Raw genomic sequence first — 24,055 nt, 5'->3', positions numbered from 1 at the left:
GTGGCTTTAAGGGGTTTCAGACCTAGCCTTAGTCCTAGAGAGGCTGGAAACAGTGCTTATTCCTCCTCCTCTATCCCCTCAGCCATGGATGTCCCCTTTCCCCGACACCCAAACATCACTCTGTCCCGTCATGGTAAGTGATTATCACTTCTTTACCACTTTGTACACTGTAATCAACTCTATTCTAGGTCACATATCAACTTCTCAGTACAGTGAGCCCTTAATTCGCATCTAATTGGTACCAAGAGGTTGGCACAGAACTAGAATTTCGCAACCTGAAAAGTCTTAATTCAATGGTAAAAAATCTAATTGGTTCTAGAGCCCCTCCCAGTCATTCATTTCCTCATTTTGAGATATAACTCTCACAAAACAGGATACCAGAATAACTGACAACCATATGAATATGATAAAAATGTTAAAAAACATTAATTAATGGATCACCAACCAGAAAAATATTCATCTCATCTTTGGCTGAATACTTTTTCTTCACATCGACTCGAAACTCATGATGTTCTTTTCTCTTCTTGCCTCCATCCTTTAAACTTACCAGTATTTCACCATCACCACTATTACCTAGTTCTCCAATGAAGAGGAAGCCATAATACACTACAGGAAGACCACATGAGAACAACAGCTGAACGAAGAGAAAGGCAAAAAAAGGACTGCAGCTATGATCATTACCAGAGCAACATACACACAATCTCACAGCTGGCAGGAACTGTGGAAACAACATGATGGACAACAGCTGACAACTGCCTTGCCCACCAGCACCCCATATATTGACATGAAAGGTGAATTCTTGATCATGAGACATAAGTTCTTGAAAATTTTGGTCTTTCCTGTGAAAGGAAAATTCGAGAACCCAAATCGCGTGAAACATAAGGCTCACTGTATATTCAGATATTGTACATTCATCAACCGGAGTTTTCTCCCCAGTTCTTCCCATCACCACCACCACTATCATTACCGTATTTTTCTTGATTTGGTTCATCACTATACAAGTACAGTTCTGCCCCACAATATGCAAATTCAGAGTACGCGATCCTCATTGTATGCAAGGACCTATTTTTTATCAAATTTTAGTGTATTTTTTAATAGTGATGCAAACTGAACTCATAAGTAGGCCAGACAGCAGAGAAGAGTGACCCAAATCCGGGGTTTACCCCGAGCACGTGACACTGCCACCCCAAGAAGTGCCAACTACCAGTGATGGAGAGTGGAGACTTGTCGATGAGTCATTTCCTGGGAAGGATCAAGAGGATGATGCGATTTCTGAAGTGTCAGAAATAGACTTTGAAGGGTTTAGAATGAAGTGAGTGCATTAGCTTGTGAAAGTGTCGAAAGTGCTGGTGACTAGAGTGGTGGGGAAGGTGGTGTGTTGAGTGGTGCAGGAGTTTGCACACTAGGGTTCTGAGACAATTCGTTGTTAAGTCAATTCATCCATCCATCCACCCATCCATCCATCATCCAATCCTACATTGCCCCATGAGGATCATAGGAGCCTGGGGCTAGGCAGTTGGTCCCGACATTTAAGATGAGAGTGACCAGCCTCACTCATCCCTGAGTGGCGTTACATGAGCAATCAACCCCAACCACAAGTACCATCAGATAATTCCCCATCAAAACATGGACGATTCCCCGTCAGTATACTGTACTTACTATTAATTAATCAATACGTTAATAACTATATTTCAGGGGGATCCATAAAAGTCAATGTTCAATAGCGTAGGCTTTGGATATTACAGTAATCACTCCAATATCCGACGTAATAGAGCCATAGGTAGGTCCAGATATTGGTTCTGTCCAGATATTGGGCCCCAGCTTATGGACTTGTACTTATGGACCCTAACTAGAGAAACACCTATACAACTCCCTCTGGACATGCATATCACCTATTTAACACCCAAATCACACCAATAAGGCACATAAATGACTGAAATAAATGCAAAAGAAACATCAAATGAGGGTTTAGAAGTAGGTCCACACAATAATAAACATTCTGGTGACTGGCTCCTGGACTGGTACTTATGGACCCTAACCTAGCCTAACTCAGAAAAACACCTTCCTACTGCACATGCATAGCTCCTAACACCCTATTCACACCAATAAAGGACATTAAAGAGTGAAATGAGGTAAGTATAGCATGGAAAAAAGTACAGTACGAAACATTCTTATGTTCGGATAGTGGGGATGTTCGGATATTGGGCGTCCGGATATTAGAGTGATTACTGTATTTATTAGTTGCACCTTTAGTCAATACTGACTAAAGGTGCAACTAATAAATAATATCCAAAGCCTACACAGACTTTGATGGTTATTAAAGTACTGATTAATTTATAATAAGTATACACTATTCATAGAATGACACGGAATTGTCCAGGGTGCGAATTGTCTTGACAGGGAATCGTCCATGTTTTGACAGGGAACTGTCTGAAAGCGAATTGACTTGACGGCGAATTCTCTCCTGCACCACTCGACACACCAACTTCCTCACCACTCTCGTCACCAGCACTTTCAACACTTTCAGTAGCTAATGCACTCACTTCGTTCATAAACCCTTCAAAGTCTATTTCTGACACCTCAGACATTGCATCATCTTCTTGATCCTCCCCAGGAAATGGCTCATACACAAGTCTCCACTCTCCATCACTGGTGGTTTAATTAACTTGTTTCTTACTCGCTGTAGTCACCTTTGAATTGTTCGTGTCACCCATAGCTGTCTTCATTAATGACGGCAAATTGTCTTGTTATTGCTGTGACGGCAAATTGACTTGATGTCGAATTGTCCCGAAATCGAGTGGTGTAGGAGACAATTCACCTGTTGTCCTCTTGGGTTAAGGTGAGCAGCCATATTCTTGTTGGTTTAGTTAAGCTATATCCTTGCTGACTTAGTAAAGCCATAATCTTGTTGGTTTACTTTATCTTAGGTAGTATGTCTTAGAGAGTTTGTACAGTACAATACTTAAGTCTGAAAGGAGTCTCAAGGGTTGCCCATGAAGGGGGGGTGCCGCCCACATGTAATTTTTCCCATAAGTTTATGTTATGTATTCAGAGTACGCAAATTCCTAGTACGCGACGCCCTCTGCCGCCCATATACTAGCGTACTGTGGGGCAGAACTGTATATGGAAAATGTCAGTGGTTTAAGTACTTGGGTAGTGTGATGAGTAAGGACAAAAGTTTAGAGGGTGAAATGCTTGAAAGGGTACAGTAAGGAAAAAAGGTTGTTGGTTCCTTGAAAGCAGTGATAAGAAACAGGGAAGTGAGCATGGAGGTGAAAAAGTTACTACATGACAGTATTGTGATACCAACTCTAATGTATGGAAGTGAAGCTTGGACCTTGCTGGAGGGACACAAGTCAAGAGTGAGAGCAGTGAAATGAGTTATTTCAGAGGAGCATGTGGAGTCACATGGAGAGACAGACTGACAAATGAGGAAGCGAAGAAGCGACGTGGTGTGGATGTACATGTGATGGGAAGCGTTAGGAGAAACACATTGAGGTGGTTTGGCCATGTGGAGAGGATGGAGAGTGAGAGACTGATGAGGAGAGTGTATGTGAGTGAGGTGGAGGAGGGGGGAGAGGGAGTGGGAGACCAAGGATGAGATGAAGGGATGGAGTGGAGAGGTATATGAGAGAGGGGGGTTTGAGCTGGGAGCAGGGCAGTGAAATGGCGGGGAACAGGGAGACATGAAGGCAACTTGTTTGTGGCCACCCCTTACGGGATTAAGGCATCTGGCAATAGATAGATAAGACAGATTATATATTTCATCATCAGTAAGTTAGTGAAAGACATGAACGACATGAACAATGGTAATTTTGGAAACATAACTATGGCTAAATTTGTACTGCATATTTTTAAAAGTATATATGGTTTGGGGACACAGCTTAAAAACAGCGAGTTGGAGGGAAAATCAATTTCTGGATAACTGAAGAAAGGGTAGAGTACTCACATGGATAAAACTGCTGACTATTGACACTATTGGTATAATTATTGTACAGTATGTCTTTCATTATATGGTACAACCTCAAAAATTCAGATGTCTAAATTTCTGAAACATCTTAACTTCGAATACCATAATCTATTAAATCTGTCATTTTTAATTCCCATAACTGGCTCACAAATGAATGCAGACTCTAGCATCTAAAACTGGCAAGTACACTTATCTCGTACTGAGGACCTTACTATGAAGCATCTGGTCACCCATAATAAATGTTTCCTTTCCTCCTGTGGTTAAGAAGTTCTACATTCTTTGATTCAGTTTAGGTTTACTCAGATTCACAATAATCGTGGCTGCAAAAAGGTGTCCTAGCTTTGCTGATTAGTGCAGTATTGTGAAAAAAAAATATGCAACAATCCAGCCACAAGTACACAGTGTGTGCAACTGTGCATGTGTTGTGAGATGAATGTGGTGATGGAAACATCCATGTATGACATGAAAATGTGAAAGTACTCAGAAATTCTGTACTGACTGAAACTAGAGTAACTATCTTTGCACATGTTCTCAAAGATAGTGACTGTGTTATAAACATAGCAGTATACGGCATTATAAAGCAATGAGACAAAATTTAAAGTTCTTTGCCAAGTGAAATTATGGTAAATGTCTCTTAACCATGCAACACCATGGAACACCACTTGTCAGACATCATTAACTAGCAAATTTTACTCACTTTTAACATGGACACGATTGTTGGTAGGCAGCGGTCTTCTAATATATCTCTCTTAGATTATTGGAATCACTGTTAAACAACTGTGCAATCTATTATTTTGTTTGTTTTTTCAAGGTTCCAACATTCTTGCATGCATCGGCCATGGTCACCTAATGGTAGCTCTCCATGCTGTTTGATCTCTGGCAGTTTCCCTATTTAGTCCTTTATGTCTGAGGTCACACTCAATGACATGTCCCAGGTCTTTTTTCAGTCTACCTCTCACTACCCTACCCCCAACAGTAACACTTCTCATTTTCTGCACCCAGTTATCATCCCTCACCCTCTCCACATGCCCAAACCATCTCAGTCTACCTCTCTTCATCACATCACCAAAACACTCCAGTCCCATCCTACCTCTCAACTTTTCCATCATAAGCCTAGTTCCCCTAGGCCTCGCACATGCCATTTCTGCATGTCTGGGCCTGTGAATATCCTCTTCCTTTGAGCAAATTACCAGGTAATTTCAGAGTAAATATAAACCTCCAGCATCTTTTCCACTCATTAACAAACACACATTTTGCATCACTATTTGTGATTTCAAGATTAAATAATGTGGACTTGTATAGGTGTACATTATCATAAAATACATCATAAATCATTTAAAATAAGCATTCTGTGGGTGGGCAATGCAAAATATGCACATTGGTCAGGCTGTAAACAAACATCACAGCTGATCACCCACCATGAAATGCAAGGTGGTGATGAAAGGTGTGCATATGCATGTGGTTTTGTTGTACATAAGTAAATGAAAGCAAAATTATTTACCCTTACAACTTATTGATCGATGTTGAATATGAACACAACTGCAAGGTGTTTTAAAACACATGAGTATACAGAAGATGAGGAAATAGAAATACACAAGAAAAATACTTCCTGGTTAGTAATGAGTACTGTACTGATAATTATCATTACCTTGAGTACTATAACAGAGATAAAAGATAAAAGGTAGTGTTATGAAAATTTTGTAAAATGGGATGCCTGAAGCTAGCTACATAGTTAGCCCATCAAAAGCAACTCTAAACTAAGACAAATAAGACATGGATTAATTCATTCATTCATCATTTAATCCAGTGTTGCCCCATGAGGTGCACTGGAGTCCTGGGCTAGGCAAGTTGGTCCTGACATTTACAGTAAGATGAGAGTGACCAGCCTCACTCATCCCAGAGTACCCTTACATGAACAAGAAACCTCAACCACTCCATGAATATAAACCTGCACCAACTCAATTCAACTGGAGCACCTCAACTGCTCACTAAACAACCAGGAACCATAGTCTGGTTATATGGTTACCACCCAGCATTGTAAATGGTTTCCTGGTGTACAGGAAACCATTTGGCTTGTCACTCAGTCACCCGCAGACAGAAGGAAGAGGAAAGAATGAAGACAAGAAATACAGAAAAGGAAGGAAGGAAAGAATGAAGACAAGAAATACAGAAAAGGAAGGAAGGAAAGAAGGAAGGAGGGAAGAGAGGAAAGGGCAGGACCCACGTGCAGCACTACATCGAGTGAGTGGATAGGGAGTGCCCCCATCTATCACAAGATAAATTCTTTATCTAAAGTTCAAAGTTTTCGAAAGTTCAAATAGTTTGTGGACACAAGCACTTCAAATTTTAGAGGTTGCACTGTATTCTGATTACCAAACTATCACATAATACTGTTCAGTTTAGGTGAAAGCTCCTGTAATTGGGAAGTTGCAAATGACCTCCATTAACACCTGTAAAAATATGCCTTTTATTATTATCTTCTGGCTACCAACAAGCAATTCAGTTACTGTAGGCTTGAAGAGATCCCTTACAGTGAAAGAATTCAAAACAGAATAAACCCATGGGCTGTGACACATATCAAGCTGCCACCAGAAGGCTGTGACACCTCTTATGAGTGCAATTTTTCTCCCTGTAGTACAGTTCCTGGAAGGAGCAGTGTTACACAAAGTTTATGGCACATTAAGCTAACTATCATCTCTCATCCCCACCCCAAAGTTAAGCCCAGAAGAATGAGCCCAGAAACAAACAGTAGCTGCTACAAATGAAATTCATGCACTTCCTAACCCACCTGTCCTTGCATTAACACATACAGTAATGACAGCTCAAACCTAAGGCTCTTGATGCTAAAATCAATTGCAAGGCTGACAGTGACTAACCGAAGAAAAAGCAGGATGAAATGAATTACTAAAAGCAATGCATCATACACAAGTCATGGCATACTGGGCTAACTGGTAACTCAATAAGGCTCTGACAGTACCGTACCGGTTCTTAGTCCCACTCAGGAAGTTACCAGTTTCCTGCCAGTTGGGAAACTTCCAACTACAATTCCTCCATAACTATGGTGAGATGAACAAAAATATGTACTTCATGGGTTAGATGATGAAGTGCATCTAAGGGTATATCATATGGATCAATTAATTTGCCAAGAGCCGAACAACCAAAAATTTCATGACTATCTCCTGTCACAGTCCATGGGTTAACTGCATCATGGCATGCCGTACTACATGACTTTTTTTTTTTATTATTAAATGCTGCAGCTTAAATTTCATAATGGAACCAAACAAGCACACACTACAATTGTTATATCTATCTCACACAGTATCATACTTATCCTTCAGAGCCCAGTGTCACCTATAGTGACAGGAGTTTGTATGCACACAGATTTTTAAGTTTCATTACTTAGCCCTTAAATTTCAGGTTTCAACGGAGATCAATCATGACTGTTTTCTTGGATATAGTCAGCTGGGTCCATTGTTTACATGTGGAGCTATGGCAAGAGGATGAGGAGGGTGTGATGAAGAGTTTTCACCAAATTCTCAAGTACCATATTCATAATGGCTGCCAAAAGAGTAAAAAGGTACGTGACTTGATTCGGTGTCTTTGTTGAACAACCTAAATAGTTGCTCAAAGATAGCAAAACATCCATATAACCATTTGAAAACTAGCCTCAGTGCTATTTTATAATTTATATAGCCTGTCACCTGTAGGTGACACCCAGCACTGGAGCTACTATTCTGATACTAGTGTCTAGCAAAAACAGATGATGACAGAGAATTTTATAGCTTGCAGTTTTTATGTTTTTTATTTCTCAATGGTTAGGGTAACTAATATAATGTATTATTTAATGACATACTGTACTTGTGGATATGATGATTGAACTGTTATTTAGATTATTTATAGATTTCTCTTTTCTCGTGCTTCAGTCTGACTGTTGTTGAGGTGCTACAAATATTGGAGTGGACAATGAGAATTATGAATCCTAGGATTCAAATGAAGAAATTGGAGGAAGAGATCAAGAAAAAATCACAATTTTCCCTCCACAAGATGGGGAAGAAACAGACGAGGATTCAGATGATGAATACCAAAAATCTGAACTACCTTACTGCAGCTCAACTAGTTTCAGAATGTGAAATAACTGCTAATGTTAGAATGACAGGAAACTCTAGGCATGAAAATACCAAGAATGAAAGACAATGAAGGAACAGGAAAGTACACACTGATGCTGACATAACTGGTCACGTACAAGAGTCATGCAACCAAGCTGGATGAACAGTCATTGGCAGACCAGAATCATGTACAAAAAGTGCATAGTACCTCTACATATTCACAGCTTTTGTCTTCCATTCCAAATAGGAGAATATAAGGCAGAGAGGGTTTTTTGTTGTGTGGATGGATTGCATATTGTCATTAGCTGAGTTTCATTTGCTTTTATTTGGTACTGCTTATATGTCTTTAGCTGAGTTTCATCTTTTTTTGTTTGGTACCAATGGTACTATCAAGTATCACTAACATTTTATGATTCACAATTTTTTTTCATTTATGCATACGTAATACTTGTGTCCAATGAAATAAGTATGTATGAATGAGGATAAAACATTTATGTGCTTTGAGTATTCTATAAGAAGGATCATTTCTCTTTTCGGCCTACTTGAGACACAAGTATAATCATTACTGTGTTCTAAGATTACTATAATTTTCAAATATGTATCATCGATAAAATACTGAACAATAAATCTTCAGTAAGCACTTATAATGTCTGTAATTTAATTATATATAATGCCTACTAGTATCCATCCATCCATCCGTCATCCCATCCCATGTTGCCCCATGAGGAGCATAGGAGCCCAGGGCTAGGCAAGTTTGTCCAGATATTTACAGTATGATGAGAGTGACCAAACTCACTCATCTCTGGGTGGCCTTACATAAGCAATAAATGCCAACCACCCCATGGATATAAACCTACACAACTGGAGCCCCTTAATTACCCACTAAACCAACAGGCACCATAATCTGGTTATATGGTCACCACCCAGCATAATAAATGGTTTCCTGGTGCATAGGAAACCATTAGCCTTGTCACTCAGTGTAAAGTCATCTATAGGCAGCAGGAAGAGGAAAGAATGAAGGAAAGTAAAGACAGAGAAGGGAGTGCTGATCACCCATAGGCAGAAGGAAGAGGAATGAATAAAGGAGACAAAGACAGAAAAGAAAGGAAGGAAGAGAGGAAAGGGCAGACACCCAAAGCAACACTACATCAAGTAAACGAAGGCATGGTGATGTGGAATGTAAGGGGTGCAAATGATGAGGTGAAAGAGAGAGAGATTGTCCAGGTGCTTGAGGGCGCAAAAGTGGATGTATGTGGATTAACTGAAACTAAATGGAGAGGTGAGAGTGTGAGAGAATGGGAGTATGGATGGGGTATATGTGCAGTAGGTGAGAATGAGAGGGCAAAAGAAAGAGTGTGTATTGTTGTGAGTAACAGATGCAAGGAGAATATAAGAGAGTATGGATCAGTTGGCTCAAGGATTGTGTGGGTAAGACTGAAAGTTGGACTACATATGTGGGCGACTGTGTGCGTGTATGCGCCAATGCAAGATCGTGCAAGCAGAGTGAGAGAAGATTCTGGACAAATGTGGAACTGTGCATGGAAAAGTTTGAAAGGAAAGAGAGAGTGTTTTTGATTGGTGATATGAATGGTAAAGTAGGGAATGTGAAGGTGGATGGAGTAGTTGGTGAGTGGGGTGTGCCTGCTGAGACAGATGAGAATGGCTGTGTTTTTGTGAACATTTGTGCTGGGAGGGGGTTGGTGATAGCCAATACCCTTTTCAGGCACAAAATGATCCACAGGTATACATGGCAAGTGGTGAGAAGGGTAGATGGTGAACTGAATGAAAGGAAGGCAACGACTGATTATGTGTGCGGATGAAAGGATGCGAAGATGTGTAAAGGATGCAAGAACATATAGAGGCTGGGGGAGTGGACTTTCTGACCACTACTTGGTGGTGGTCAGACTCAAGGTCCAAGTAAAATGAAGAAATAGAAGAAGGGAAGGATGGGAGGAAGGAGTACATGCAAGGAGAGTGGAAAGGTTACAAGGCGATGAGAAAAAATTGAAATATAAGAGAGAAGTGGAGGAATGATGGGGTAAATATGAATTGGAGCAGAAGTGAGACATGGAACGTGTGTGCAAGATATTCACAGAAGAAATATGTGCAGCATGTGAGGTGGTGTGTGGGGTGAAGAGAAGACGAATGGATGTGCAAGGAACAGCATGGTGGAATGAAGAAGTGAGATAGACTATGGCACAAAAGAAAAAAGCATATAATGAATGGATGAGAAATAGGGACGTGGAAGAAGTTGAGATGTGGAAGAGAGAGTTATATGTAGAGAAGAAGAGAGTGGATGAGAAATTTGGAAGGAATTTGAGTGTGAAGTGGAGGGATTGTAAGAAAATGTTCTGGAAAGAGATAAAGAGAGTCACAGGGTGGCAATGAAGTTAATCGGGGAGTGAAAGATAAAAATGGTAGATCACTAGTGGAGAAGGGAGAAAAAGTGAGCAGATGGAGGGAACACTAATGAAATGTTGAACATACAGAATGAAAGTAATGCGAGTATAAGTGGCTGGGGAATTACTGGGAGAAGGAGGGAGGTGAGAAGACAGAAAGAAATCAGTAGGACAGAAGTTGTGGAAGCAATGAAGAAAGTTAAAATGGGGAAAGCCCCAGGAATTGATGGAGTGTGTGGTGAAATGATGAAGCATGGAGGAGAGATAGTAGGAGAATGGATGTGGAAGATGAGCAGATTAGCCAGGGAGGAAGGTAGAGTCCTGGAGGATTGGAAGTCAGGTACAAAGGAAAAGGGGAAAAAGAAATGTGTGGTAATCATAGGGTCATTTGTCTTCTTAGTATGATAGGAAAAGTATACGGTAGGATACTACTGACAGTGTTAGGAAAATAACAAAGGAATTAGTTGGAGAAGAACAGGGAGGCTTCAGGAAGGGAAGAGGTTGTGCAGATCAGATATTCATTCTTAGATCTTTAGTGGAAAAGTTTTTAGAGAAGGGAAAGAGGTTGTATGCAGCCTTCATGGATTTGGAGAAAGCATAGTGGTAGGTGGTGGTGACCATCATCCACTCACTTGATGTAGTGCTGCCTACTTCTTCCTTAGCCTTTATCATTCTTTTTCTGTGCCTGCCCTCCTCTCTTCCTATTTCTCCCATCTTTCCTGTCACTACTTAATGCCTTTCTTTCCATTACATGTGGCTTTACATTCAGTGACAAGCCAAATGGTTTCCTGTAAGCCAAGAAACCATTTACAACGCTGGGTGGTAACCATATAACCAAACCATACGTGCTCCCTACGGGTCAAGTGGGTTGGTGGAGGGTTAGGTCCCCTCCCTGTAAAACAAATAACTCAGAGTCAAATGGCCACCACGTACGGGATTGTGGCGTCTGGCAATAGATAGATAGATAGATATGACAGGGTGGATAAACAAGAATTGTGGAAAGTATTAAGAATATATGGAGTAGATGGGAAGTTGTTGATTGCTGTGATGAGTATGTATGCAGGTGCTAAGGCTGCAGTGTGTGTGGATAGTGAACTGAGTGAGTTTTTCTATTTGAAAGTTCAGTTGAAACAGGGATGTGTTATGTCTCCATGGTTGTTCAATCTGTATTTGGATTGAGTTATAAAAGAGATACAAGGTACGGCAGTGGATGTTGGAGTGACCCTAATAAGAGAGGGGATTGTATGGAAACTCCCGGTACTGTTGTTTGCAGATGATACTGTGTTGTTTAGTGAAGACGAAGCGGAGCTGCAAGGCTTCGTGGATGAGTTTGGGAGAGTGTGTGAGAAACATAATCTAAAGGTGAATGTGGGGAAGAGTAAAGTTATCTTCTTCGAAAGAGGTGAAGTCAGTGAATGTACAGTGAGGTTGGATGATGATGAAATGGAAAAAGTGAGTACGTTTAAGTACTTGGGTAGTGTGATGAGTAAGGATGAAAGTCTGGAGGGTGAAGTGCTTGAAAAGGAACAAGGAAGAAAGGTTGCTGGTTCCTTGAAAGCAGTGATAAGAAACAGGGAAGTGAGCATGGAAGTGAAAAAGTCATTACATGACAGTATTGTGAGACCAACTCTAACTTATGGAAGTGAAGCTTGGACGTTGTTGGAGGGACGCAAGTCAAGAATGAGAGCAGTGAAAATAAGTTATTTGAGAGGAGCCTTCTAGAGTCACATGGAGAGACAGACTGTCGAATAAGGATGTGAAGAAGCATTGTGGTGTGGATGTGGATGTGACAGGAAGCGTTAGGAGAAACACATTGAGGTGGTTTGGCCATGTGGAGAGGATGGAGAGTGAGAGACTGACAAGGAGAGTGAATGTGAATGAGGAGGAGGGAGAGAGAGGGAGGAGAAGGCCAAGGATGAGATGGAAGGATGATGTGGAGAGGTATATGAGAGAGGGGTGTGTGAATTTGGAGCGGGGCAGTGAAATGGCAGGGGGCAGGGTGACGTGGAGGCGATTTGTTTGTGGCCACCCCGTATGGGAGTAAGGCGTCTGGCAATAGACAGATAGATAGATAGATAGAGACTTGCAAGAAAAAACATAGAAGTAAAAGCGTCTTACAACTGTGTCCTTAGTAACATATGAAAATTTCATAAACATTGCCAGAGAAATCAATGAAAGGGTTTTGTCGAGTTAATATGTATATTTAATTAAAAAGTGTAACGATAGGGAAAAGGCATTTTTTTGCATAATACATAACATTCTCACTTGGCTGCCATGACTAAGGTCAAGCTCTGAAGACAAATTTAGGGAAACAACTGTAGATAACCAAAAGTCAAGGGACAAGATCAAGTTGTTGATGTTGTTGTTGCTTAATCCCAGTCTGTCTGGCTGGGCAGACCCATCAACTACAGATGGGCAACTGTTTCTATGAGGTTGTCCTACAGGTGCAGTACAGTATGTACACCTTGCAGGTAACTGATGTCCTCTTGTAGTGGTCAGAACCTCACCAGGTCAGACCAGGGTCCTTCTCACAGAAGGTGCAGGGAAATATGAGGAGGTTTGGTTCCCAGGAGGATGCTTTAGCTGTTACAGTCAGGGTCACAGCACCACCACATACAGGCTAATCTTCAGTGCAATTACACTCTCAACTACACACTGAAAAAGGAACAAGCCTATGTACCTGCTGCATTTACAAATGTTATAGTTTTCTACTTCAAATTCAACGGAAATAAATTCAGTGTACCTTAACATGTCTTGTTCCTGACAAACAGTTAAGAAAAGCAAATTAAGAGGAGAACTCACTTATTACAGCATCAGCAAGTTAAATATGAATTTATATTATTACTTGCCCAGTCTCCTCTACCACACTGCTATTTTACCCACCTTGCCAGCTCTATCATACTTGGCTTCCCACCCTCGTGGCAGGTCACGTTCCCGGTCAGCAAACTGATTGACCAAGTTGACTAAATCTCTGTTATGTTGGTAACGGGCAAAGGTGGCTGGGTCACGACGAACTCTGGAGATCATGTGCCGAAGAGAGGCACTACGTTCATATACACTCCATGCATCCTAAGGAGAAAAATATATTGTAAATACTAAAACTGTACAAGGATTTTCAAGTCTGTAAATCTGGATATTATTACAGATGACTAGTTTCTTGAAGCTGAAAAACTATACATTATATGCCTAAGTCAAATACAGGCCACACATAAGCTTATGATTAAAGACATGTATACATCTGACAGTTACAGAACAATATACTCCTTTTACATATTGCAGGAATAATCACTAAACCTGAGAGCAAATTAACAACTGTTAAACTGATGCAAATTATGTAGTTTCCTTACCACATCTTTCACTAGGTTATAGTTTCCTTACCACATTTTTCACTGGGTTATACAACAGGAAATGTTAAAAAAATGTGACAGCCTGAAAATGCTGTACTCTCATTTGTTCCCAGGTACATACTGTTTCTTTGGTGTTTGCATTTTTCTCCTAACTGGGATTATCCCACATAATATAGTCTCTTTTGTTTTCACTTTTGTTTCCTTTATTTTTGCTTGTGCACCAATTTGTTGAATCTTTAACAAAATTAGCCATCAGCATCTATGTCCTCCCTAAGTTATCTGTGGCCATGAGTACATAAGCACTGAAGTGTGCCTAATGCAGTAAGTGGCTCCATGGCAATTATCCCTTCATGAAAAAAGAGTCACAGGCAGGTCTTCCCCAGGTTTTGCAGCCAGTGTCCTTCATCTGTTGCTGAAGCTTTGTGTAATAAAAGGAATTTCTTACACAGCAAGAAAAACCCAGTTGATGAGACTGTTCCATCAATACTCGGTGGCATTAAAGGTTTTTTAATATTGTATAACCTTGTTGTGCCTGGGACAAAGGTATGTTATGGACTGCCAGCAAAAACCAGACAAAGACATTCACTGAAGTGTTTTGGAAGCCTCTTAGGACAATAAGAAAAATATACCAAAAGATACTATGGAAATTAGCAGTTATAATACAAATAATAATAATAATAATAATCTATCTATCTATCTATAGCCCGACGCCCTAATCCCGCAAAGGGTGGCCGCAGACAAAACGCCTCCAAGTCACTCTGTCACCCACCATTTGACTCCCCTCCCCCCAACTCACCCCCCCCTCCCTCACATACCTCTCAACTCCATCCCTCCACCTCATCCTCGGTCTACCCCTCCCTCTCCCTCCCTCCACCTCACCTACATACACCCTCTTAGTCAGTCTTTCATTCTCCATCCTCTCCACATGTCCAAACCACCTCAGTGTATTTCTCCTAATCTTTTCAACCACATCCACATCTACCCCACAACGTTCCTTCACTTCTTCATTCGTCAACCTGTCCCTCCAACAATAATAATAATAAGTGAATCAAGTACTGTCATGCAATACAAAGTCCCCTACCAGATGATAACCATGCATATGTAATTGACTTTGGGAGTAGATGGCTGGTTGTTCTGTGCAACACACCGTCTTGGTATGGGGTACAAATGTGTGAAGTTATATCAAAATCTGTCTATGCATGTGGAAGCTACAGAGTAGATACGAAATTTAGGGTGGGCTGACAGATATACTGATGTCCTGACGCAACTGTGCAAACCTACACTTCCCGACCAGTTTGACTGGCAGGGGACTAATAATAATAATAATGATGATAATATTATTAATAATAACAATCTATCTATCTATCTATTGCCAGATGCCATAATCCCATAAGGGGTGGCCATCTGACTTTGAGTTATTTGTTTTACGGGGAGGGGCACTAACCCTCCACTAACCCACTTGTTGACACGTAGGGAGCACATATGGTTTGGTTATATGGTTATCACCCAGCGTTGTAAATGGTTTCTTGGCTTACAGGAAACCATTTAGCTTATCACTCAATGCAAGGCCACCTGTAAAGGAAAGAAAAGCAATAAGAAGTGACAGGAAAGATGGGAGAAATAGGAAGAAAGGAGGGCAGGCACAGAAAAAGAATGATAAAGGCTAAGGAAGAAGTAGGCAGCACTACATCAAGTGAGTGGATGATGGTTAACACCACCTACCACTGTAATAATAATAATAATAATCTATCTATCTATCTATTGCCAGTTCCCCTACGTCTTCACTTAACAATACAGTATCATCTGCAAACTACGGTACAGGGAGTTTCCAAACACTGCCCTCTCTTCTTAGGGTCACTCCAGCACACTACCCTACTTTTGTTTCTATTTTATAACCCCATCCATATACAGATTGAACAACCTTGGGGACATGACACATCCCTGTTCCAATCTAACATTCAGATTCAAAAATTCACTCATTTCACTACCCACACGCACTACCACCCAGCATAGTAAATGGTTTCCTGGTGTACATGAAACCATTTGGCTTGTCACTAAGTACTGAGTCACCCATAGGCAAAAGGAAAAGGAAAGAAAAACAGAAGGGGAGTGTAAAATCACCTGTAGGCAGAAGGACAAGGATAGAATGAAGAAAGACAAAAGAGGAAGGAAGGAAAGAAAGAAGGGTTTTTCAAGAATACTCCCCCAGTATCCCTGCTTGTCGTAAAAGGCGACTAAAAGGGTTGGCGGAGGGTCAGTGCCCCTCCCCGGAAAACAACTGACTAAAAAGACAAACAATAAGCCTCGGACAAGGACTGACCAAATGATGATGACCAAGGACCGGACAAAGGACATGGTAATTGGAATGTGGAATGTAAGGGGAGTGAATGATGAGGTGAAAGAGAGAGAGATTGTCCAGATGCTTGAGAGTGCGAAAGTTGATGTATGTGGAATAACTGAAACGAAATGGAGAGGTGAGAATCTGAGAGAATGGGAGTATGGATGGGGTATAACTGCAGGAGTAGGTGAGAATGAGAGGGCAAAAGAAGGAGTATGTATAGTTGTGAGTAAAAGATGGAAGAAGAGCATAAGAGAGTATGGATCAGTTGGGTCAAGGATTGTGTGGGTAAGATTGAAAGTTGGAATACAAATGTGGGCGACTGTGTGTGTATATGCGCCAACGCAAGATCATGCAAGCAGAGTGAGAGAAGAGTTCTGGACAAATGTGGAAGTGTGCATGGAAAAGTTTGGAAGGAATGAGAAAGTGTTTTTGATCGGTGATATGAATGGTAAAGTAAGGAACGTGAAGATGGATGGAATAGTTGGTGAGTGGGGTGTGCCTGCTGTGATAGATGAGAATGGCAGTGCATTAGTGGACATTTGTGCTGGGAGGGGGTTGGTGATAGCCAATACCCTCTTCAGGCACAAAATGATCCACAGGTATACATGGCAAGTGATGAGAAGGGTGGGTGGTGAACTGAATGAAAGGAAGGCAATGATTGATTATGTGTGTGTGGATGACATACGAAAATGTGTAATGGATGCAAGAGCTTATAAAGATTGGGGGAGTGGACTTTCTGACCACTACTTGGTGGTGGCCAGAATCAAGGCCCATTTAGGATGGAGATAGAGAAGAAGGGAAGGACGGGAAGAAGGAGTATTTGTATGGAGAGTGGAAAGGTTACAAGAGGATGAGAAAAAGGCAGAGTATATGAGAGAAGTGGAGGAACGATTGAGCAAATATGAATTGGAGCAGATGAGGGACGTGGAAGATGTGTGCAGGATATTTACAGAAGAAATATGTGCAGCATGTGATGTGGTGTGTGGGATGAAGAGAAGAGGGAGGGGTGTGCAAGGAACAGCATGGTGGAATGAAGAGGTGAGACAGGCTGTGGCACAAAAGAAGAAAGCATACAATGAACGGATGGGAAATAGGGGCGTGGAAGAAGTTGAGAGATGGAAGAGAGAGTTATAATTGTTGAAAGAAAGAGACAGGTGAAAAGATTAGTAAGAGAGAGTAAGAAGAGAGTGGATGAGGAATTTGGAAGGAATTTGAGAGTAAAGTGGAGGGACTGTAAGAAAATGTTCTGGAAAGAGGCGAAAAGAGTAAGACAGGGTGGAAGTGAAGTTAGCAGGGGAGTGAATGATAAAAATGGTAGATTACTAGTGGAGAAGGGAAAAAAGTGAGCAGATGGAGAGAACACTTTAAGGAATTGTTGAACATAGAGGATGGAAGTAATGCGAGTATATGTGGCTGGGGGATGGCTGGAAGAAGGAGGGAGGTGAGAAGACAGGAAGAAATCAGTAGGATAGAAGTTGTGGAAGCAATGAAGAAAGTGAAATTGGGGAAAGCCCCAGGAATTGATGAAGTGCGTGGTGAAATGCCAAGGTATGGGGGAGAGATAGTAGTAGAATGGATGTGGACAATGTACAGATTGGCCTGGGAGGAAGGTAGAGCCCCGAAGGATTGGAAGTCAGGTATAATTATTCCCTTGTACAAAGGAAAAGGGGAAAAAGAAGTGTGTGGTAATCATACGGGCATCTGTCTTCTTAGTATAATAGGACAAGTGTATGGTAGGATACTTATTGACAGAGTTAGAGAAAGAACAGAGGAATTAGTTGGAGAAGAACAGGGAGGCTTTAGGAAGGGAAGAGGTTGTGTAGATCAGATATTCATTCTTAGATTTTTAGTGGAAAAGTTTCTAGAGAAGGGAAAGAAGTTGTATGCAGCTTTCATGGATTTGGAGAAAGCATATGACAGGGTGGATAGACAAGGATTGTGGAAAGTATTAAGAATATATGGAGTAGATGGGAAGTTGTTGAATGTTGTGAAGAGTATGTATAATGGTGCTAAGGCTGCAGTGCATGTGGATGGTGAACTGAGAGATTTTTTTCTCTTTGAAGGTTGGGTTGAAACAGGGATGTGTCATGTCTCTATGGTTATTCAATCTGTACATGGATGGGGTACAAGGTAGGAAAGAGGTACAAGGTAGGGTAGTGGATGTTGGAGTGGCCCTGGTGAGAGAGGATAGTGTTTGGAAACTCCCTGTACTGTTGTTTGCAGATTATACTGTGTTTTTGAGTGAAGACGAAGGGGAGCTGCAAGGCTTGGTGGATGAGTTTGGGAGAGTGTGTAAGAAATGGAATCTAAAGGTGAATGTAGGGAAGAGTAAAGTGATGGTCTTTGAGAGAGGTGAAGACAGTGAATGTACAGCGAGGTTGGATGGTGAGGAATTGGAAAATGTGAGTACGTTTAAGTACCTGGGTTGTGGGATGAGTAAGGATGGAGGTTTGGAGGGTGAAGTGCTCGAAAGGGTACAGCAGGGAAGAAAGGTTGCTGGTTCCTTGTAAGCAGTGATAAGAAGCAGGGAAGTGAGCATGGAAGTGAAAAAGTTACTACATGACAGTATTGTGATACCAACTCTAACGTATGGAAGTGAAGCTTGGACGTTGCTGGAAGGACACAAGTCAAGAGTGAGAGCAGTGGAAATGAGCTATTTAAGAGGAGCCTGTGGAGTCACATGGAGAGACAGGCTGACAAATGAGGAGATAAAGAAGCGTTGTGGTGTGGATGTGGATGTGATAGGAAGCGTTAGGAGGAATACACTGAGATGGTTTGGCCATGTGGAGACGATGGAGGGTGAAAGACTGACGAAGAGAGTGTATGTGAGTGAGGTGGAGGGGGGAAGAGGGAGGGGGAGGCCGAGGATGAGATGGAGAGATGGGGTGGAGAGGTATATGAGAGAGGGGGGTGTGGGTTGGGAGCGGGGCAGTGAAATGGTGGGGGACAGGGTAGCGTGGAGGCGATTTGTTTGTGGCCACCCCAAACGGGATTGAGGCGTCTGGCAATAGATAGATAGATAGATAGATAGATAATAATAATAATAATAATAATAATAATTATAATAATATCAATAACAATAATAATAATAATAATAATAATAATATAATGTGAAAGAATATAAGAGAGAAGTGGAAGAGTGATTGGGTAAATATGATTTGGAGCAGATGGGGAACGTGGAAGGTGTGTGCAAGATATTCACAGAAGAAATCTGTGCAGCATGTGAGGTGGTGTGTGGGGTGATGAGAAGACGAAAGGGAGTGCAAGGAACTGCATGGTGGAATGAAGAGGGGAGACAGGCTGTTGTGCAAAAGAAGAAAGCATATAGCGAGTGGATGAGAAACGGGTGTGAAGGAAGTTGAGAGATGGAAGAGAGAGTTATAGGTAGAGAGGAAGAGAGAGGTGAAAAGATTAGTAAAAGTAAGTAAGAAGACAGGGGATGAGGAGTTAGGATAGAATTTGAGTGTAAAGTGGAGGGAATGCAAGAAAGTGTTCTGGAAAGGGGTAAAGAGAGTTAGACAGGGTGATAAAGTAGTATGTCGGGGAGTGAAAGAAAAATGGTAGATTGCTAGTGGAGAAGGGAGAAGAAGTGAGCAGATGGAGAGAACACTTTAATGAATTGTTGAACATAGAGAATGACAGTAATGCGAGTATAAGTGGCTGGGGAATGGCTGGGAGGAGGAGGGAGGTGAGAAGACAGGAAGGTATCAGTAGGATGGAAGTTGTGAAGGCAATGAAGAGAGTCAAACCCCAGGAACTGATGGAGTGTGTGGTGAAATGCTGAAATATGGGGGAGAGTTAGTAGTAGAATGGATATGGCAGATGTGCAGATTGGCCTGAGAGGAAGGTAGAGTCCTGGAGGATTGGAATCAGGTATAATTATTCTCCTGTACAAAGGAAAAGGAGAAAAACAAAGTGTGTGGTATTCATACGGGTATTTGTCTTCTTAGTGTAATAGCAAAAGTATATGGTAGGATACTTATTGACAGAGTTAGGGAAATAACAGAGGAATTAGTTGGAGAAGAATAGGGAGGTATTAGGAAGGGAAGAGGTTGTGCAGATCAGATATTCAATCTTATGTCTCTAGTGGAAAAGTTTCTAGAGAAGGTAAAGAAGCTGTATGCAGCCTTCATGGATTAGAAAAGAGCATATGACAAGGGTGGATAGACAAGGAATGTGGAAAGTATTATGGATATATGGAGTAAATGGGAAGTTGTTGAATGACGTGAAGAGTATATATTAGGGTGCTAAGGCTGCAGTGCGTGTGGGTAGTGATATGAGTGAATTTTTTTATATGAATGTTGGATTGGAACAGGGATGTGTCATGTCCCCAAGGTTGTTCAAAATGTATATGGATGGGGTTATAAAATAGAAACAAAGTAGGATAGTGGATGCTGAAGCAACCCTAAGAAGGGAGGGCAGTGTTTGGAAACTCCCTGTACTGTAGTTTGCAGATGATACTGTACTGTTAAGTGAAGACGAAGGGGAACTGCAAGGCTTGGTGAATAAGTCTGGGAGTATGTGTATAAAATGGAATCTAAAGGTGAATGTAGGGAAGAGCAAAGTTATGGTCTTTGAGAGGAATGAAGTCAGTGGATGTACAGTGAGACTGGATGAGGAGGAAATAGAAAATGTGAGTGCATTTAAGTACCTGGGTGGTGTGATGAGTAAGGATGGAAGTTTAGAGGGTGAAGTGCTTGAAAGGCACAATAGGGAAGAAAGGGATCTGGTTCTTTGAAAGCAGTGAATAGGAACAGGGAAGTGAGCATGGAAGAAAAAAAGTCACCGCATGACAGTATTGTGATACCAACTCAAATGAATAGAAGTGAAGCTTGGACCTTGTTGGAAGGATATAAGTCAAGAGTGAGAGCAGTGGAAATGAGCTATTTGAGAGGAGCAAGTGGAATTGCATGGAGAGACGGACTGACAAATGAGGAAGTGAAATAGTGTTGTAGTGTGGATATGAATGTGATGGAAAGCATTAGGAGAAATACACTGAGATAGTCTGGCCATGTGGAGAGGATGGAGAGAGAGAGACTAATGAGGAGTGTGTATGTGAATGAGGTGGAAGGGGGAGGGGGAGGGGGAGGTTGAGGATGAGATGCAGGGATGGAATGGAGAGGTATATGAGAGAGGGGGGTGTGAGTTGGGAACATGGCAGTGAAGTGGCATTGAACAAGGCGACATGGAGGCAATTTGTTTGTGGCCACCCCTTACAGGACTGAGACATCTGGCAATAGATAGATATAACAATAATGGTAATAATAATAATAATAATAATAATAATAATAATAGAAGGGAAAGACGAGAGGAAGGAGTAGTTGCAAGGAGAGTGGAAAGGTTACAAGAGGATGAGAAAAAGGCAGAGTATAAGAGAGAAGTGGAGGAACGATTGGGCAAATATGAATTGGAGCAGATGGGAGACGTGGAAGGTGTCTGTAGGATATTTACAGAAGAAATATGTGCAGCATATGATGTGGTGTGTGGAAGGAAGAGAAGATGGAGGGGGGTGCAAGGAACAGTATGGTGTAATGAAGAGGTGAAACAGGCTGTGGCACAAAAGAAGAAAGCATACAATGAATGGATGAGAAATAGGGGCGTGGAAGAAGTTGAGAGGCGGAAGAGAGTTATATGTAGAAAGAAAGAGAGAGGTGAAAAGATTAGTAAGAGAGAGTAAGAAGAGAGTGGATGAGGAATTTGGAAGGAATTTGAGTGTAAAGTGGAGGGACTGTAAGAATATGTTCTGGAAAGAGGTGAAAAGAGTAAGACAGGGTGGAAGTGAAGTTAGCAGGGGAGTGAAAGAGAAAAATGGTAGATTACTAGTGGAGAAGGGAAAAAAGTGAGCAGATGGAGAGAACACTTTAAGGAATTGTTGAACATAGAGGATGGAAGTAATGCGAGTATAAGTGGCTGGGGAATGGCTGGGAGAAGGAGGGAGGTGAGAAGACAGGAAGAAATCAGTAGGATAGAAGTTGTGGAAGCAATGAAGAAAGTTAAATCGGGGAAAGCCCCAGGAATTATTGGAGTGTGTGGTGAAATGCTGAAGCATGGGGGAGAGATAGTAGTAGAATGGATGTGGAAGATGTGCAGATTGGCCTGGGAGGAAGGTAGAGTCTCGGAGGATTGGAAGTCAGGTATAATTATTCCCTTGTACAAAGGAAAAGGGGAAAAAGAAGTGTGTGGTAATCATACGGGCATCTGTCTTCTTAGTATAATAGGAAAAGTGTATGGTAGGATACTTATTGACAGAGTTAGAGAAAGAACAGAGAAATTAGTTGGAGAAGAACAGGGAGGCTTTAGGAAGGGAAGAGGTTGTGTAGATCAGATATTCATTCTTAGATCTTTAGTGGAAAAGTTTCTAGAAAAGGGAAAGAAGTTGTATGCGGCTTTCATGGATTTGGAGAAAGCATATGACAGGGTGGATAGACAAGGATTGTGGAAAGTATTAAGAATATATGGAGTAGATGGGAAGTTGTTGAATGCTGTGAAGAGTATGTACGATGGTGCGAAGGCTGCAGTGCGTGTGGATGGTGAACTAAGTGAATTTTTCTCTTTGAAGGTTGGGTTGAAACAGGGATGTGTCATGTCTCCGTGGTTGTTCAATCTTTACATGGATTGGGTAATAAAAGAGGTACAAGGTAGGGTAGTGGATGTTGGAGTGGCCCTGGTGAGAGAGGATAGTGTTTGGAAACTCCCTGTACTGTTGTTTGCAGATGATACTGTGTTGTTGAGTGAAGACGAAGGGGAGTTGCAAGGCTTGGTGGATGAGTTTGGGAGAGTGTGTAAGAAACGGAATCTAAAGGTGAATGTAGGGAAGAGTAAAGTGATGGTCTTTGAGAGAGGTGAAGTCAGTGAATGTACAGCGAGGTTGGATGGTGAGGAATTGGAAAATGTGAGTACGTTTAAGTACTTGAGTAGTGTGATGAGTAAGGAAGGAGGTTTGGTGGGTGAAGTGCTTGAAAAGGTACAGCAGGGAAGAAAGGTTGCTGGTTCTTTGAAAGCAGTGATAAGAAACAGGGAAGTGAGCATGGAAGTGAAAAAGTTACTACATGACAGTATTGTGATACCATCTCTAACGTACGGAAGTGAAGCTTGGACGTTGTTGGAAGGACACAAGTCAAGAGTGAGAGCAGTGAAAATGAGTTATTTAAGAGGAGCCTGTGGAGTCACATGGAGAGACTAGGCTGACGAATGAGGATATAAAGGAGCGTTGTGGTGTGGATGTGGATGTGATAGGAAGTGTTATGAGGAACACACTGAGGTGGTTTGGCCATGTGGAGAGGATGGAGGGTGAAAGACTGACGAAGAGAGTGTATGTGAGTGAGGTGGAGGGAGGAAGAGGGAGGGGGAGTCCGAGGATGAGATGGAGGGATGGGGTTGAGAGGTATGTGAGAGAGGGGGGTGTGAGTTGGGAGCAGGGCAATGAAATGGCGGGGGACAGGGCGACTTGGAGGCGATTTGTTTGTGGCCACCTCAAACAGGATTGAAGCGTCTGGCAATTAATAGATAGATAGAATAATAATAATAATAATAATATAATAATCAGGTCTTTTGTTTCTTAAAAGTGCCACTTCTTTCTATAGAATTTAGTAATGCTCAACACTCATTTACATTTTTACACCACAAGAATTGCAACATCACTCATATACAATACAGACTTCATCAGAAAAACCAGTGACAGCAAATAAACCAGGTAATTGTCTGCCACAACACGTCTCCCTAAATCATAGCTTCTTTAAAAGAGAATGCTTTTGAGCTACCCTTCAAAAGATTCAGCAGAAGTCAATTGCCTCATGAATTATGGCAATTTATTATAAAACCTAGGGGCGTATAGGAAAAAGACCGGTCAGAGAATGGTGACTGATGAGCGGCTGCAGGCTCATCAAGGTGCA

At 41.6% G+C, this 24,055-nt stretch overlaps 1 protein-coding gene across 1 annotated transcript in view; it reads right to left on the bottom strand.

Moving 5' to 3' along the window:
* LOC145415046 (uncharacterized) overlaps positions 1-24,055 on the bottom strand; it is a 1,008,740-nt gene that overhangs the window by 224,623 nt on the left and 760,062 nt on the right. The window contains exon 13 of the mRNA XM_080284461.1: positions 13,359-13,544. Coding sequence (XP_080140587.1) covers positions 13,359-13,544 — 186 coding nt within the window. The remainder of the gene's footprint in view (positions 1-13,358; positions 13,545-24,055) is intronic.

This window comes from Coenobita brevimanus, chromosome 101, assembly GCF_032717465.1.
Source record: "Coenobita brevimanus isolate Jiangsu-jjx chromosome 101, ASM3271746v2, whole genome shotgun sequence".
Lineage (NCBI taxonomy): Eukaryota > Metazoa > Arthropoda > Malacostraca > Decapoda > Coenobitidae > Coenobita > Coenobita brevimanus.
The sequence above is the reverse complement of the archived record's forward strand: the minus strand, read 5'-3'. Positions and strand labels throughout refer to the sequence as shown.